Raw genomic sequence first — 19,229 nt, forward strand, 5'->3', positions numbered from 1 at the left:
GTGCCTGCTTGGCAAGGCCACCCAACGGGTTTTATTCTCAGACCTCAGCAGATACCTCAGTTATAGAGAGGATCATGTTGGATTTTAATTTTGTAATTGAAAGTCTAGTTTTCTACTAAATTATGACATTATTTTACAAAACACCCACGTATCTTTTTTTTTTTTTTTTTTAATCTCTAGCTCTAGGCGCAGAAATTACATTCTCGTGCTAGTCTAATACATGGATAGCTTTCAAGAAAAATTGACTTAAAATACAACCTAATGGGTTTAGATTACAAAGAACTTCACAAGTTATAAAATACTACAATAATGTTTTATTCAAAAATGGAAAGAATTAAAAACTGATCTATGAAAGCAAGCTGATTTGTCTTCAAAGTGTCACTTTCATGAGTTCAGTCTCATCAGTTCTAGATACTGTTGGGCCTCAGGACACCACTCCAAAATAAGACTCTAGAAGACCAGAATATGCCACCCCAAACCACACTTCTTTGGTGTATTTCCACCAGATTATTTTGAGACACTGCAGATAGAAAAGTAGTTCTGAATAGCTGCCTTTCTGTAAAGGAAATTTACATCTATAAAGGTGATCTACATGAATGAAAGTGTCTGTATCGGGAGGACAGTTGCTCTATTACCTGAGCGATTTTAATCTGCATAGCAAGACAACTACTCACCATACCATTCCTTCCCTCACTCTCTCCTTATTTGACTCCACTACCCTGGAGGAGCCCAAGCTCTTATTTCTTTCTGGAGCTCAGGACCTACACAAGCTCCAACGTCTTGCCCTTTAATCCTAGGAAAGAGTGAAGGTTAGGAAACCACTCCCAGCCTTCTGTGCTCCAGGAAATGTCTAAGAGGGAAGAGCCTCCTTTGCTCAGGTCTACCGAAGGCTGAGGGCGCCGCTTGGTTCACCTGGGAGGAGCCGGCTCCCGGATCCTCTCAACGTGCACTTGGTCTCATATGAGGTTAGCTGACTTGCTTGTCCTACGGATACACTGGAATAAAAGGCATATCAGCCCAGCTATGCATGAGCCTGCATCCTTCCCCAGACCCCTGTGCAGCGTGGGCCAGCACACAGCTCCTCAGCCACCTGGGGGAGGCCGGCCCGGGGCCCCTTCTTGGCTGCTCCTGTTCCTCCTGGGCCCCCCACCTGCTCTTTCTGCCTCACCGCTCTCTAAACAGGAGGCGATTTTCCCCTACTCCCCGGGGATGCGGGCTGACCTGAGGATCCCTCAGAGCCTCCCCTTTACAATCGTCCTACCTCTCTCCTTACAGAGCTTGGGTTTGTCTTGTGTTGGATGCCAGTTACAGCAGCTGGGGGTGCCTTGGCCTCGGGGGAAGAGAGGTGCCCCTGGGAGCAGAAGGCAATCCTGTTACTGTTACCCTGGAAGGCTCATGTGGACACTAGCAGACGAGAGTGGAGCCCCTAACCCACCAGGAATGAAGGGGTTCTGAGGAGGAACCTGTGGCTGGGCTTCAGGGCTGCGGTTGGGAGGAGCGGGGATAGAGCTTAGGTCTGGGAAGAGGAGGGGGTGAATGTGACCAGAGGTGGGTGAAGAGCCATCTGCTGCTGGCAGGAGTGCCCAGCACTTCTCACTGGCTCAGAGCACTGACCCTGGGTAGGAGAACTTGGACTCGATCCCCCTCCATGAACTGACCACTGGCCATGACACTCACTGACAGGCTGCACTGCAGCTGTCTCACAAGTCAAACTGAGAAAGGGTGGCATGGCCTTAAAGGCCTGTTGAATCCTTGCAAAGTCCTAGAAAGTGCTCTGTCAGGCCGGGCGCGGAGGCTCACGCCTGTAATCTCAGCACTTCGGGAGGCCAAGGCGGGTGGATCACGAGGTCAGGAGATCGAGACCAGCCTGGCCAACATGGTGAAACCCTGTCTCTACTAAAACTACAAAAATTAGCCAGGCGTGGTGGCAGGCACCTGTAGTCCCAGCTACTAGGGAGGCAGGAGAATCACTTGAACCAGGGAGTTGGAGGCTGCAGTGAGCCGAGAGCGTACCACTGCACTCCAGCCTCTCAACAGAGTGAGACTCCATCTCCAAAAAAAAAAAAAAAAAAAAAGAAAAGAAAAAGAAAAAGAAAAGAAAGAAAGAAAGAAAGAAAGAACGAACGAACGAACGAACTCTGTCTGTTTGCTTTGCATAAATCAAGGGCAAGGGTTCTGACCTCCAGAGGCTGTGACATTAGGCAGTTCCTGAACAATGGCCCCTGGATCTGCAAGAGGCAATGCAGCTACAACTGACATCTGGATTCCACAGTCACAGGCAGCACCTGCACCCAACCACGACGGCATGCGCTGCAAGTCCTTGTGGAGAACGTTTGACTCTCAGGGTTTTGGCGAGGGTATTTTCGCAGCCGTAAAACTTGAGAGGAGCAGGCGGATCTGTCAGGTGTCAGGACGAAAACGAAAAACTGCGACTGGAGTTTTCCCACAGTGGCCATTCTGCAGCTCAGGGATGGTCGAGTGGTTTTGCAACTCGTGGGAGAAAATTGTTCTTTTTAAACTGACTTCATTAGGTTTAAACATTGTTTCCCCTGTTAGTGCACTGACTAAATCATTTGATTTAGAATCCAAAGACTTCATTTCTCTTCCTTCTTCTGAAATACAACAGCTTGGCTGACACGACTACTTTGGTGTCTAGCAGACTTGATTCCAAATCATACTTCCACAGGCAGCTGTGCACATTTTCACAATTTGCTAACCTCTCTGAGCCTCATTTTTCTTATCTGTGAAATGTGCATAACCTTGGAATTTATGTGGAAATCAGGAAGCATAGAGTGTGGTGCAGAGTGAGCACTCCATACATCACGGTTATTATGGTCATTATTATTGTTACTGAGACAGGGTCTCGTTTTGATGCCCAGGCTGGAGTGCAGTGGTGTGATGGCAGCTCATTGCAGCCTTGAACTCCCAAGCTCAGGCAATCCTCCCACCTCATCCTCCTAAGTAGCTGGGACCACGGGTGCCCAACACCACGCCCAGCTAATTTTTTGTAGAGTCAGGGTCTCGCCATGTTGCCCAGGCTGGTCTTGAACTCCTGGCCTTGAGCAATCTGCCCGCCCCGGCTTCCCAAAGTGCTGCAATTATTTTTAATATAGTAAAACAGGGGCAATTAGCTCTTCCAGACCAACTAATAATACTTCTGCAAGAGCAGATGAGGACATAAGAAAACACTAACAAAAATCTCTTGCATACAAATACTTCATTTCCATGGAGTTTTAATCCAATTATACAACAGTTTCATGGTATATGTACTATGCTGTTTTCCCAGGCACCTTCTTAAAGGAACCAGCTTCTTCCCCTTTAAATCATGCCCTTGAGTGAAGTCTGCTAATCACATTTCTGACTCTGTGACCCAAGTTGAGCTAACAGATAGTCTCCGTCCACCTGGCTTCAGTGGCTGAACTTAGACACAAGCTGGTCCCACCAGGAAAGTGTTCCCAAAATGTTTAGCAATTGCAGTAGGGGAAGCAGGATCCTGTCCTTGCTGACCAGGGTATGGTTAGATTGGAGACATATCATCCATGTGTATTAGGGCAGAAAAAGCTATGAAAATCAGAACAGGGGCAAACAGAATTGAGGTGTCACTGAGGCCCAGGCTCTGGACGTGCCCCAGCCCACGCAGCTGTCACCTTGTACTTCTTACCTGAACTAGTTTGAGTCAGATTTCTATCATTTACAATCAAAGAGGGCAGACTCATGGGGAACATCCTGGATCTTTGTCCCCCCCGCCATGGACTACATCTAACCACTAATTGATGGGACTCATCTATGGAGACCAGGTTAGTCCTAGAATTTGATCAAGACTCTATTTTCACAACTATGTGTAACAGTGATATACGTGTCTATGTGTTGCAGAGAGGACAACCAAGCAAATAATTCTATTTTTTTCCCCCCTGAGATAGAGTCTCACTCTGTCACCCAGACCGGAGTGCAGTGGCACAATCTTGGCTCACTGCAACCTCTGGTCTCCCAGGTTCAAGCGATTCTCCTGCCTCAGCCTCCTGAGTAGTTGAGATTACAGGCACTCCCCACCATGGCAAGCTAGTTTTTGTATTTTTAGTAGAAATGGGGTTTCATCATGTTGGCCAGGCTAGTCTCGAACTCCTGACTTCAGGTGATCTACCCACCTCGGCCTCCCAAAGTGCTGGGATTACAGACGTGAGCCACCATGACTGGCTGACAATCAACTAATTCTGATCCCTTTGGGATTTCTGGTGGCAATGGAAGAGATGGAATGAAAAGAAGAGAAGAACAGTACTGGCATCGATAATATTTTTATAACACTGGTCACACCCAGGGTACACTCAGAGCTGTTTGCACACAGGGGTAGGACTGCCAGTGCCTGAGGTAATTCCTGGGGTCATGTTTCCTGACAGTAACTGCAAATCCCACCATCCCTGTGTAACTGGTACTTCGTTGGCTGAAAGCACAATCCCTTAAAGAAGCCCTCTACAAAATCCAACATTACCAAGACTGGACACGTGGTATTTGTGCCAGTATCTGCAGTGACATGAATTGACTAAATTTTTAAATTTTTTTCTATGTAATACTCTTTGGAATTTGAAAATATATATATTTTAAATTTTATTAAATTGACAGATAATAACTGCAGATATTCATGGGGTACATAGTAATGTTTCAATACATATGATCTATAGAGATCAGATCTGGGCAATTACTACATCTGTATGTTCATCATCTCAAGCATTTGTCATTTCTTTGTGGTGGGAATGTTCAATATCCTTCTGGCTCTGTGAAATTACGGGATATATTATTGTTAACTACAGTCACCCTAAAGGACTAGAGAACACCATCCTTATTCCTCCTATCTAGCTACAATTTTTTATCCTTTAAAAGAGTTTTGCTAGCAATATCTGCAACGAATAGGGACTAAAACTCAATTTAATTTAATGAGGAAGTCAGAGCACAGATAAACCAAATAAAGGCAAGCCCTGCACAGGTACTTCCTAAAATGCATATGCAGCACGGCAGAAAGTCCCTTAGCATGGGTGGGGCGGGAGGGGAATGCCTCAAGTATGGAGCTCACAGGTGTGCACTGGGGACCAATTACAGGCAAGGCACTGCGCTTCCTGCTGAGCATGGAGCGAGGTAACACAGAAATGACCATCACCTTCATACAGTGGATTGTTTTTAGTAAGGCATCCTTTAAACATAGAAATACAGCTGTCCTTTGGCTTATGCAGGGGGGTGGGTTACAGGATATGCATATAAAATAATGGAGCATTTTCATATAATCTAAGCACATTCTCTTGTATACTTTAAGTAATCTCTAGATTACTTATAATACCAAACACAAAGCAAACGCCGTGTAAATAGTTGTTATTCTGTATCACTCAGGGAATAACGATAAGAAAAAGAGTCTGTGCATGTTCAGTGGAGACACAACCATGTGTTGTGTATTTCAGAATATTCTGATCTGAGGTGCTTGAATCCACACATGCAGAACCCATGGATGCAGAGGGCTGACTGTATACAATAAATTCCTGATTTTATTAAGTCCCAGGGTATGCCTGTCAGTTTAGGTTCATTTATATGGCATTAAAAAACAATATTCCTGCTGGGTGCAGTGGCTCACACCTATAATCCCAGCACTTTGGGAGGCCGAAGAGGGCAAATCACCTGAGGTCAGGAGTTCGAGACCAGCCTGGCCCACATGCTGAAACCCTGTCTCTACTAAAAATACAAAAATTAGCCGGGCGTGGTGGCGGGTGCCTGTAATCCCAGCTACTTGGGAGGCTGAGGCAGGAGAATCGCTTGAACCTGGGAGGCAGAGGTTGCAGTGAGCTGAGATTGTGCCACTGCACTCCAGCCTGGGCAACAGAGCGGGACTCCCTCTCAAACACAAAAAACAAAAAAACAGTACCCCATATCTCAGTGACTTGAAATAAGACAGCTTCCTTCTGGCTCTGGGTTGGGATAGCAGGAGACTCTGCTCCTGTAGACACTCAGGGATCCAGATGACTGAGCAGTATTAGAGTAAACTAAATTTTGGCTCTTCAAGGTTCCATCCCAAGCGACACTCACTCCAATTTCATCACTCAGTGAAGTCACACCACCATGCTTCATTTTGAAGGCACCTCTCTCCTGAGTCCAGAAGTGGAGAGAATGGGAGAGATCTGGCAGGAATGCTCATGACCAACACACGAGGAGAAGCACATCAGAATTCAAGCTTCTGGATGAGGAGACCTCCCCTGGTCGGGGTACTCAGAGATTGCCTCCTTCAGGGTATTACACAGAAACAGTTCTGAGTGACTAACCAAAGAGTGGGGGTGGAGATGGAGAGCATTGCAGGCTGAGATTGCTACATGTGTAAAAGATCTGAGGTGGAAATCACTGTGACTGCTGGAGACATTTCAGAGGGGCAAGTGAGAATCGAGACAGAGAAAGAACCACAGCCTGGGAGACTTGGCTCCTGATAGATATCGAATGATTTCCTAAAAATCTAAGAAAGCATGGTAAACGCTTTCATCACAAAAGGAATCAATCCGGTATGCCTTTTGGAAAGAAGAGAGAAGTTGGAAGAGTAAATCTGGAAAGACATTTAGGAGTTTGGCCATTTTCTAGGAGAAAGGTCTGAGAGCAGTTAGGGCTGCTGGTGGTGACACAGGGAGGCAGCCACAGATTTCAGGAACATTGCACCTCACACTTAGTGAGACGGGGAGACTGGAGGATAAGATGGGAAGCAAAACTGAGCTCAGCTTCAGGCCCATGTTTCAGTGCCTGTGTCTTTCCCAGTGGGGGCGGAAAATAGACACTGCGTCCTGGGGCTTGCAGAAGACTTGAGCTGGAGGCACAGGCACAAGACGTATCAGCTGTGAATGGCCATGATGGGCTTTGAATCCAGGAGTTTGAATCATGGAAAGCATAGGATGGAAATATAGGAGGATTCCAACCTCCTGTATAGCTAAAGTCAGTTAGAAGTGGTCAAGGAAGCAAAGAAAATAAGAACTTAGCCAGAGAGACAGCAGAATAACCCAGAGATTTTGTGGCCGCTGAAGCCAAGGGAAAAGGGCGTCAAGAGAAGTGGTAGGCATACTGGAGGTCACCAGGAGACATGAGAAAGGAAGGTGCCTCTAGGGCTAGTGACATTAACATCTCCTGAAATAGAAGATCTTGTCCATAGAAGAGCCATTCATATTAGACACCAGCTGAACAGATAGAAGCGAGAAACAGGTGTAGAAATTGAGCATGTTTACGTAAGTTTTCTGGAATTTTGTTTTAGAAATTAGAAGCTGGAGGAAGATCGGAGGTCAAAGGTACATTAAAATTATAAATAGATGTATACATGTGTATGTGTGTGTGTGGATGTGTGTGAGACTTGAGTTATATTTGAAATGCTATTGGGGAAAATTTCATGGAGAGATAGTAGCTGAAAATGCAGAAGTAGAAAATATTCACTATACAATACCTCTGAAATAGTAGGAAGAGAGGTACCTAGAGCATAGGATCAATTACCGGTTTTTTTCTTTCTTTTTTCTTTTTTTTAGATGGAGTCTCCCTCTGTCGCCCAGGCTGGAGTGCAATGGTGCGATCTTGGCTCACTGCAACCTCCGCCTCCTGAGTTCAAATAATTCTCCTGTCTCAGCCTTCTGAGTAGCTGGGATTACAGGTGCCTGCCATCATGCCCGGCTAATTTTTGTATTTTTAGTAGAGATGTGGTTCCACCATATTGGCCAGGTTAGTCTCGAACTCCTGACCTCAGGTGATCTGCCTGCTTCAGCCTCCCAAAGTGCTGGGATTACAGGCGTGAGGCCACCACACCCGGCCTCGATTACCCTTAAGTAGGAACATTCTCTTCCATCGAAAAAGAGAAAGAGCAGAAAACAGGTGCACAGGCAAGCAGATCTGTATCCATTTTGTTGTGGGAAATTGCTTCCTCTCTGATGTTCTCTCTCTCTCTCTCTCTCTCTCTCTCTCTCTCTCTCTCTCTCTCTTTCTCTCTCAAGTGTGCTTCAAGTAGGGAATGATTAGTGAGTGATACTGTTTGCTAAGTAGTAAGAAAATAAAGAAGGGAAACACCGGAAGACACAGTGTGTTCATAGAAAAATGCTGGCAATGTCTACAGGCATATTGCTCACTGATTTAGCCTTTAGTTTCCTCTCTTTTTTGCTCCTACCTAGATTTCCAGTTTAACAGACCTCAATCCTGGAAGTCTGTGTCTGTATTTTATATTTTAGGTGAGACTACACATAATAATGCCTAAGAGTTCAACATAAAATACTAGCCTCTTTCAGTAATAAATATCAAAGCCCTGTTTCTGAGCATTCTGTGGAATTAGGGAAACAAGTGATTTAACTATAGTTAAAAAAAAAAAAAAAAAAAAAAAAAAAAAAAAAAAAAAAACACACACACAAAAAAACGGCAGGCTCTAGATTTAACATTTTCAACCTCATTTGATCTACCAATATTCAAGGAAAGGCCATACAAATCATTTTGCATGAAATACAAATGTTGAACTTTTTCACATGTCAAAAATGCTTTGATGATGCAAACTTTTCTTACAGATTGCATATTTGAAGGAATAAAAAACGATAAGTTCAATCACTGATTTTTTTCTCTTTTTGTGGTGAAAGTTGAACATGAACAGTGCAGGTAGCCATTATCTGTGCTAAGGCAACGCATACACACCCGAGAGACTGACAGACTTACCGTCATATGTATCAACTCCCAGCACCATGGGACTCTCGGTGTCCTGAATGGATGAGAGCTCAGAGGGACACGTGACAAATGGGAAAGCTATGGGATGATGAGACTCGGTAGCTGAGCACGCAGATGACTACGGTCATGGGAGAGAGTGTGCAGGTGGAATGGGAGTGTAGGTGAAGCGTAGGTAACAGCTGTACCTGATCATCCCCTGTGTGTCTGTGAAACCGCCTTTGCAAAATTATACCTGAGGAAATTGTGACAGCGAAAGAAACCAGACCTAATCAACTCCATCTTGCTTCGAACCTTTAAGCTGTCCTTGTTCATTCCTGGACATAGACTGAATTAATTTGGGGAAGGTATTCAATTCTTGGTTTGACTCTGAAACAAAATTGATAACGGCCCTTTCCCGAAAAGGCCCCCTTCTTGCCTGGGGACCAGTTTGTCTTTGCAGGACTAACAATTAGCTCTAAGATCAGAAATTATGGTTTAGGGGTCATGCAGCCTCTGGCTCTGAGAGTCTGAACCTCCTCAAATTGCTCTCGGGGATCACATCACTCTTGCAAAACTTAACATCAGTGCTTGAGATATTTTGCAGACCCCGCACTTGGTGGATCAGCTGACACCACCCAGACCCGTAATCTGGCCCAACCAGTTCTGCCATCGCACCCAGGAACAGGAGACAGCAAGAAAAACTCACTTCGGCCCCCTGTGATTCCATCTCCAACCTGACCAAGGAGCACTACCAGCTCCCCAAGCCCCGACCCGCCAAATTATCTTTAAAAACTCAAATCCCTGAATGTTGGGGAGGCTGATTTGAGTAATAATAAAACTCTGGTCTCCCACACATCTAGCTCTACGTGAATTACTCCTTCTCTATTGCAATTCCCCCGTCTTCATAAATCAGCTCTGTCTAGGCAACGGGCAAGGCAAACCCACTGACGGTTACATCTGTGTCCTTATCTCTGTTTTCAAAAACAAGTGTTCCACTACGAACCAGAAACCAGCATTCCACCAAACAATTATTCCAGTTGTACGAGCTTCGAACCAATCAGGGAGATTTATATTTACATGCAATTGAAATGTAAGAAGTATATTTAGATTTGGGTTTCAGTTCTTGTTGTTGTTCCTTACCTTGGTAAGCAAGTTTAAATCCTTGCCGGTTTTGCGAATGGTCACTGTAAAAGTGGATGAGGGTTTCATGCGTTGTGCTCAGCAGGGCCGCAGGGAGATCCGTGCCGCTAAATTGTCCAATCATGGGGCTGGTGTGGTAAGGTCCGTTTTGAATTTCAAGGAAGTCATGATTAGCTTCGGTAGAGAAATTCAGAAACTGAATATGGGCACCTGTGGAAAAACGTGAGAACTTAATGAAAGTTCATATCAAAATGCATAAAATCAATGCTCATCAAAAGTGGCTGAAGTGTTAGCAGTCTCCCCAGACAGTCCCTCTCTGTGAGACAGAACCATGCCATGGAGGATGGCAGGCACTGTGGATGACGACGCACCCTGGCTCCATCTTACCTCTGCCACTTTCTGCCTCATGGTCTTTTTCCAGGAAACTCATGTTCAGAAGTCAATTTGTTTGTGAAATATGAATATTACCAGCACCGTACCACAGAGCTACACAGGTAGAAACCTTAGAGTACCAACTAGCACACACGCGCACGGGGATGATTTTGTCCAGGGACTTTTACAATCATGACAATCTTAAATATGAAGTTGTGATCGTCTGTTACCTCACCCAAAAGCTAATTGATGGCTTTATCAAGGAAAAAACAACAACAAAAACAATACAAACAAACAGACAAAAAAAAAATTTTGGTCTTAAAACATGCAGCAGAGTTTTTTTGTTTGTTTTTGTTTAATGTTTGTCTGTTTGTTTTGCCTGTTCTCCTTGTCCCATAGTTCTATGCAACAAACTTTAAAAGTGGCTTTTACGCTAACTGGATGGTCATACCATTGCACAAGTTTTATTAGTTCAGCAAGTGATCATTTTCTATTGTGTTATGTGTGTTAAACAAATTATTGATGTTTGTGAGAAACCCAATCCAATAAACCCCACCATAACTCTCAGGATTAAATCTAACAGCCTGGCATAGTTCAGCATACCAAAAGACTGTTCAAATGACCAGTGTCTCTGATACCATACTGATTTGTGAATTAAATAAGCTATGGCTGATAATTTAAAAGGAAACAATAACAAACAATATAGAGTTATTTGCATTGTGGCATTTTTTAACTTATTTTACTAGCATGCCTTAGATATTCTTTTTTTTTTTTGAGATGGAGTCTGGCTCTGTCACCCAGGCTGGAGTGCAGTGGCCAGATCTCAGCTCACTGCAAGCTCCGCCTCCTGGGTTTTATTTTTTTTTTATTTATTTTTTAATTTTTATTTTTTTCGAGACGGAGTTTCGCTCTGCCGCCCAGGCTGGAGTGCAGTGGCCGGATCTCAGCTCACTGCAAGCTCCGCCTCCCGGGTTCATGCCATTCTCCTGCCTCAGCCTCCCGAGTAGCTGGGACTACAGGCGCCCGCCACTTCGCCTGGCTAGTTTTTTGTATTTTTTAGTAGAGACGGGGTTTCACCGTATCAGTCAGGATGGTCTCGATCTCCTGACCTCGTGATCCGCCCGTCTTGGCCTCCCAAAGTGCTGGGATTACAGGCTTGAGCCACCGCGCCCGGCCCGCCTCCTGGGTTTATACCATCCTCCTGTCTCAGCCTCCCGAGTAGCTGGGAATGCCTTAGATATTCTAACTCATTTAAGCAATTTATATAGAACTCCAAAGACATTAGTCTTTGCATAAATCCATGCAGTTAAGCTGGGCTGTAAAACCTAAACTAAGCTAACTAACGGCTGTTGTAGAGTGTTATTCCAATATGAAAGAAAGCTTTACTCTGTGTGGTTCTTCTCTTTTTGATAGATGAGAACTTACATTTTTTTTTCATCTAATATGTTTCCTAGATTGGGAAAATTAAAGATAACACCTACTTGGGTTATCCTACTTAATTTTAAGTGCAGAAAAATATTCACACAAACATCTACTCAGGTATCAAAGGAAAACACAGTTGTCAGAGGCCAGTACTTTGTAAAAAGGAAGAAAAAAGTCCAAGTGAAAAAATTGTAGGGAAGAAACACCTAAAATCCCCCAACAAAATTTAAAGTCATACAAGAAAAACAATTTCATTAATTATGGAGAAACTTGGCAGGGAGAAGCAAAAGGGTAAATAATGCCCTGCCTGGGTGGGCATTGTGTGAGGCCAATGGTATGCCTGGGGTCTGATTTGCCAACCAAGATTATTCCCAGCACAGTAATCATCACTATGCTCATAATTTACAGGTGAGTAAACCAAGGCTCAGAAATGTTAGCTGTTCTCTCATGTCACACAGGAAATGGCAGAGTAAGGTTTAACCCGCACTCACTGACAAAGGCCTCACTTTTTCTGATTTGGTATGCCACTAGGCTAGACAAGAGCTGACAGTCTCATGATGGTAAAAATATTCCACTCTTCTTGGAGAAAATCAGTTTGTATTATGTTCAGCCTTGATTGAAAGAGGATGAATTAAAAAAAATAGAATGTGAAAAACTGGAGGAGACAAAAAAAAAAAAAAAAGAAGAAGAAAAAGAAAGATCTTTAATAATTTAAGCAAATTTTAGAATTCTTTTTAGAATGAGTAGCTAGATTCATATCATGGTGTCCAAGTCTATAGGCCAGTACTATATCACCAGTCAAGAAAGGGCTATCTCAGCCTGTGGTGGTCTTGGCCATTCTAACATCGTCTGCTGTGTATAACCAAGGTGGAACAACTCTTTAAATATACAACATTTCTGCAAATATTCAAAAATGTCAAATACTGCTGTTTGTCGAACAGCCACCAATAAGCTATTAATTTGTTTCTAAATTCCAGAAAATATTTTTGCTCAAAAGAAATTCAGAAGTGAGGGAAAAAAAAGAAAAAAAGGGAGAGAAGGAGGTGCCAAGAGAGGGGGGAGGGAGGAGGGAGGGAGGGGAAGAGGGAAGGGAGGGAGGGGGGAAAAGGAAGGGAGGGGTTCCAGGGGCTCCTGTATCCTTTGGTTTGGAGCTGTCTCCTCTGCCTGCTGTGACACCTGAGCTCCTGGACTGCTCAGCCAGTGGCACATCCAGATCTGCCTGTCCACTTACCCATTACTGAGCTAAAAACACAGTTTGATGGTATGGCCTATGAATCTAATAAAAATGAATTTTGTTACTAATAAACAATCTATACTGAAGAGTAGGGGTGTGTGTGTGTGGCGTGTGCGTGTGTGCATGCATTTGTGTGTGCACATGTGTGTTTGTGCGACTGCCTTATGAACACTGAATCCACGTGCTCCACAGAGTTTTATAGACATTCCTCACATTAATCACAACCAGGCGGTATCAAGAAGCTGACCCGAGAGTAATAGAAAACAACCTGTTGAATTGCTGGCACTTCTATGTGTGCCCAGAGAACCAGAAAGGAACACTGGGGCCAGACTGGAACACTTAATATCTAATGGTAGGGAAATGGGTGGAAATGTGCTCACTTCGGATGCGCACATGCAGACTTTAGACATATTTATCCAGAAACACATTTTGAAATTCATGAGCCGGCACAGTCACGAAAGATAACAACTTGCAAAGGGATCAGGGTGCAAAGAAATGGAGGATGTCCAACGTCTCAGAAGTACAGGATCCAGTGAAAGTGGTTTATTACTGATTTGGAATTCAGCTTGAAGAGGAAATGGAATTATAACAATTATAATACTGTGAGCAAAATTACCATTTTAAGCAGGATAAATTATACAGCAACATATCAAACTACCTAATCCATATCAGAAAATAGAACAGAGCCCCGCTCTAATCTGGCTTAAAATAGAATTATGTAGCTATCTAATTTTCAGCAAACTGCATCCAGTTTGACATTGTAAAGCCCAAATAAAAGGATTAAAATAAGCATAACCTGGTTATCCTTCTATTATCTCAGAAAGTACTAAAAATATATATTATTTCAACAACAACAACAAAAATCTGAATGCTTACCTTTGGTGGAATTTACCCAGCACCCTCTTATCCAATTGTGATTACATATTGAAAATTAAGTGCCTGTGACAAGTCACCTGCACAGAGAATTTTTGCCTTTGGTGTTGACAAAACTTTGAATAGTAGTATGACCATGATCTCAGAGTTAAACCTTAGTCTTTAGTTGATAGAACCTGTGAATATTACTCGCTCTGTTTTGCACCTTCTGTGTGTAATAAAAATATAGCAAAAGTGTTAATACCTATGGAATTTATTGAACATTCTAAAGAACCTTTTACATTGTCCCTATGTTTCTAGACAGTCCGATGGCATGGTAATTTTGGAGAGCATGTGTGCACGATTAGTGCAGTAGATTTTAAGTATAAAAGGTAATGGACTAAGGCAGATAGAAATCTTGGTTGCATTTCTGTTAATGGTGCCCTTAGACACTCTCAAGAAAACAGAGACAGAAATCCTGAGTTGGTTGAGTTCTGCCAGAGCATCACAAAACAACAAGCCAAGTCTGTGAAAAGGAAAGAAAATGGCACACAACTATTGGGTTTAGCTACTAGATAACTAAACTAGAATTTGGTTTAGCTATTAAAAACAGCACTTAAATAATGTTCTATGTCATGCAGTTACAATACTTTAAAATAGCCCTATGGGACTGATATTTTATCGTATTCCCTTTAAAAATAAGGAAACAAGTTTCAAAAACATTCTGGTATCTTGTATAATCATTGGTAGGACTAAGATTTCTACTCAGCTCAACTCAGAGCCCCAAATTGTGAGCAACCACAGCTTATGCTGCCAACTGCCTCAGTCCTTTTGGCTAGAGTTCTCTTGGTCATTTTGAGGGACAGGCTGTGTGGGTCACTGTGGGTTACTGAGGCAGGGTGTAGAAAACAGTTGTTCCTGGAATGAATAATTAGGAAAATGAGGCAGGATGATTTCCACGTGATACCAAAGCAGCTAATTGCTTTTACCAATTCTAACTGTGGCTTGATCCATGGGAATGGGCTCTGGGAGCAGAGTTAATCAAAAGAATTATTTGACTAAACTGGCAACTGCTTAACTCCTGGATTAGATAATCGATCAGGCAATCCCACGCTTATCCAGTTGTATGGGAAGATCCGTAATACCCAATAAAATCCTCCCAAGGTGAAAAACATCACATATATTTTTCTTCAAGAAATGGCAATAACGTCTTGTATTCCGGATAAGCGTTATTACTCAGAGTAACTGGAGGAGCACGCTTACTGGTAGAACAGCTGTGCCCTGAGAATCCAAATCCCAAAACTGACAACCAAGGGGACACATATGTATGTTCAGATGCTAGATATACAATCTGAAGCCTAGAAATTACATTTAAGAAAGCTTTGCAAGAACAATTTTTCATTTTTTTCTTTTGTAATTCACTTTGGAGTTTTGATTTGTCATGCTGTTTCATACCCAATAATATTCTATCTCTATTTTCAACTTGCCAAAATCTCATGATTTCTACATGTTTACACGAAAGCAATTTTTCTTAAATAATATTTATAAGAATCTTGTGAAAATTTTTGTGCATTCCTCATCTTATTTAGATTGAAATTACTCTTCTATAAATTGGAGAAAGGCTTCCTGAAGGAGTTTGACTTCAGCATCCAAGGAACTGGAGTTGCTTTGGGAAGATGCCAAATTCATTTCTTACTTCAGCCAGGGGCACTGAATCAGAATTTAGGAAACAGGCTACGGGAAGCTACGTTGTGACAACACAACCTCCACTGAGGCTTCTGGCACAAATAAAATTTGAGCACCCTGGCTGGGCAGTCATTTTCCTTGTTACTTACCGTTGCAAGTTTAAGTAGATACAAATTACACTCTCTTAGGGTCTAAGGCAATCAAGCTTCCCATAATGTCTGTTTCTTGATGAAATTTCCAGTGATACTTCAAAGGAAATATTGTTTAACACAGTTTCCCAAACCTCTGAACACAGACGAGGGGAGAGGCAGTATAGTGATGCAATGCACCATTTGCCCTTACAGGAGGAGCTGGTTAACTCTACCATGATTACTCGTGTGAACTACCTAACACATATATGTCTTTTCTGAGTATTAAAGAAGACATATCTTCTGGCTATTCTATTGCAACCTGATCACCGAGATCACCCTAACAGCATTATCCTGGTAAGATATTTTTTGTGAGACGTCGGTTGAAATACCTGTCTACCTTCTCAACCTCCCTGTTTGTCTCGTTAGGAAATAAGGGTCCCTTTTCTGAGTTGTAACCACAGGAAATGCTCCAGAATCACTTTATGGTTTGGGTATTAATAGAAAGCAACATGAGAGACCAAAAAGGGGAGAAGTCATAATTACAAGATAATTATGGTCACCTCCGCTATATTCCCATTTTGTTTCACATAAGAAACTTCTGGAGTGAGTGCTTGATTTTTAAGTGCAGACGTCTGAGCTTGAACCCCAAACTTACTTCCTCAAAATTTCCAAGGATATTATCTGATATTTGCTTATGATCTGGGAGATTCTGAGAAGAGCTTGCTGACAAGAATAAGATAAGGTTCAGAGAAAGAAAAATGACCTGCGCAGTGCTGTGGGTATAAATTAGGAATTGAACAGGAGAAACTGACTCAGATGAAATCTTTCACATGCTGCAGAAGTGTGGTTTGACATTTGATAACAAGACTCATGACGTTGGTTTAAAATTCATGTGCATAGAAGGGAGACATGAAGGTCTGGTAGTGGATATTACGAGGGAGAAGAGGCAGGAATTAAGGAAGGCCATGAATATATAGAAGTAATTTACTTAAATGTTTTTCACTATAAAACGATGTGGGGGCCGGGCGCGGTGGCTCACGCCTGTAATCCCAGCACTTTGGGAGGCCGAGACGGGCGGATCACAAGGTCAGGAGATCGAGACCATCCTGGCTAACACGGTGAAACCCTGTCTCTACTAAAAAATACAAAAAACTAGCCGGGTGTGGTGGCGGCGCCTGTGGTCCCAGCTACTCGGGAGGCTGAGGCAGGAGAATGGCGGGAACCCGGAGGCGGAGCCTGCAGTGAGCCGAGATCGCGCCGCTCACTCCAGCCTGGGAGACAGAGCGAGACTCCGTCTCAAAAAAAATAAATAAATAAAAACAAACAAACAAAAAGAAAATAAAACAAAACAAAACCAAAAAAACGATGTGGGGTTGAAAGCTAGATAGTAAAACTTTCTCAGATTCTGCAAATTGCTCGAAAATGATATAAGCCCTAGAAAGAACTCCTACCAGGGGCATCATCATTCCAAATGTTGACCATGTCAGGGGACGCATGGCCACACACATACCTCTCCTCCCCATTTCTCACTTCGCATCTGTTACTATTCAGAGTTATAAAATTTATCAGAGGTAACCCTGGCGCATTACTCAAATGTAATCTATAACAAATTATTCTGAAGCATACCTACATATATTCTAAAAAGCTAGGGATAACATTTTTTATGCCTGTTGGATTTAAGTTTCTTTTCTCCTCTTCCAGATCCTCTTTAAACCCTCATGCTATGCAATATCAAATTTTTAAAAGATTTACATCAGTTTAAAGATATTTCATAATTTATTTTTCATTTCAATCTTCTTTAAATAGTTTGTTTAGGTTTACAGATCCCAAATATGAATTTAGACAATTTGGTTTCATTGAAGTTTTTTCCCAAATTATTCTCTCGCACAATAGTTTATAAATAAATAAATAAGAAAATATACTAAATGATACCCTTCTCAGAAATGATAAAATAGTAACATTGGAAAAATAAGTTAAGAAAATGTTTATACCAATTTTATTTTATTCATAGAATGTTTCCAATTAGTTTTGAGAGGAAGGTGGCAAACATTTGGAAGAATAATACAAAATACAACTAGGTGATTTTATTATTTGTTTCACTTTTTTGTTGTTGTTGTTGTTTATCACATGCCAAGCCCTGCACTAATCTTCTAGCCAGAATTTTTATGTATTTATTTATTTATTCATTTATTTATTGAGACAGAGTCTTGCTCTGTCACCAGGCTGGAGCACAGTTGGGCGATCTTGGCTCACTGCAACCTCCACTTCTTGGGTTCACGCCATTCTCCTGCCTCAGCCTCCCAAGTAATTGGGACCACAAGCGAGGCCACCATGACCAGCTAATTTTTGTATTTTCAGTAGAGACAGGGTTTCATCGTGTTGGCCAGGATGATTTCGATCTCCTGACCTCGTGATCTGCCTGCCTCGGCCTGCCAATAGCCAGAATTATTTTAATTAACCCTCACCATAACCTTATGTAGCTATTTCAGGTATAGAAATGAGGAAGCTGGGGTTCCTGTGGATGAACTCATTTAAGAAAACCCCACCTCCTTCAGGGATAGCTGCAGTTTGCCTCAGATTTCTCTCATTCTCTGATGTTCATGACTACAATAATTTGCCCAACACGGCTATGGTCCTTAAGAGCACTGTGGCCATGGAAACTATCCAGGGTTACACATATCTCTGAAATAATTCTTAACCCCTGACTCCAAAGATTAGTTCAACAAGTTCATGTCTCCAGATCTCCATGGCAAGGACGACAGGCCCAGCTTGGGGGAACAGTGGAGCCAATGTTGTTGAAAGTGATTCACAGCTCTCCGTTTCATTTAGCCCTAGCAGAATCACTGCCTTATGCTCAGAGAGATGATGATTGAAAAAAACAAAACTAGCAAACTAAGAAACCTGGGAGAAGTCAGGGTCTCCTATAATAATCCTCCCACAGAGTCTCTCCCTTCCTCGACCACCACCAGACCTGGCCTCCTACAGATAACTGGGTGGTGATGGACTCCACAGGCCGCCCCCGTCGAGCTGCTCTTCCACGGTCCTCCTCTTTCATGGTGGAACGGTCATGTTGGTTGACTGCATTTCCCATGTCCGGCGCCTGATTGACCTGCAGGGCTGTCATTCTGACTGTTTATTCCCCGGCCACTCTCTGCTGAGCAAGCCCACCCTGACTGTTCACTCCTTCTGCTACTGCCATCCTGGGCACAGATTCTAAAAGCAGAAGCTTTGAATAAAGAGTGTGATCTTCTTCCAGGGCAGTGATTTCTATTTATGGTTGTATTCATTCATTCATCATTCAGCTACTATTTAGCACAGAAGTACCCAGCTACTCTGCCCTAGGACATTCACTGAGTACCTAACTTGGTCTACCTAGAGTGAGTGCTGTAGAGAAAATCACAGGTGGGGGAGACCCAAATAAATGAACTAAAATACGAAAGAGGCAGACAGGGAAAAGCGTGAGAGGGGATCAAAATTTCACAAAGACCCTGCATTTCTGAAGACAGGCCAGAAAAAGTTTCTATAATAGTATACATAAAAATTAAATTTATGAATTTATTTAAGGTGAATAACCTGAATGTTAATAACTAGATATTAAAAAACAACTTATTTATTAACCTGGAAACAATGTAATATATAATAAAAATGTATAAAACCATACTATGTCTTGAAATTTGTTTTACATTTATTTTAAAAGGAGTCATAACCTTTAAAAA

At 42.6% G+C, this 19,229-nt stretch overlaps 1 protein-coding gene across 2 annotated transcripts in view; it reads right to left on the reverse strand.

Moving 5' to 3' along the window:
* The window catches only part of CSMD1 (CUB and Sushi multiple domains 1), a 1,948,922-nt gene that overhangs the window by 185,508 nt on the left and 1,744,185 nt on the right, over positions 1 to 19,229 (reverse strand). For both annotated transcript variants that reach the window (XM_073017922.1, XM_007961594.3), the window contains exon 41: positions 9,817 to 10,026. In XM_073017922.1, the coding sequence (XP_072874023.1) occupies positions 9,817 to 10,026 (210 nt within the window). The remainder of the gene's footprint in view (positions 1 to 9,816; positions 10,027 to 19,229) is intronic.

The sequence above is a fragment of the Chlorocebus sabaeus genome, chromosome 8 (genome assembly GCF_047675955.1).
Source record: "Chlorocebus sabaeus isolate Y175 chromosome 8, mChlSab1.0.hap1, whole genome shotgun sequence".
Lineage (NCBI taxonomy): Eukaryota > Metazoa > Chordata > Mammalia > Primates > Cercopithecidae > Chlorocebus > Chlorocebus sabaeus.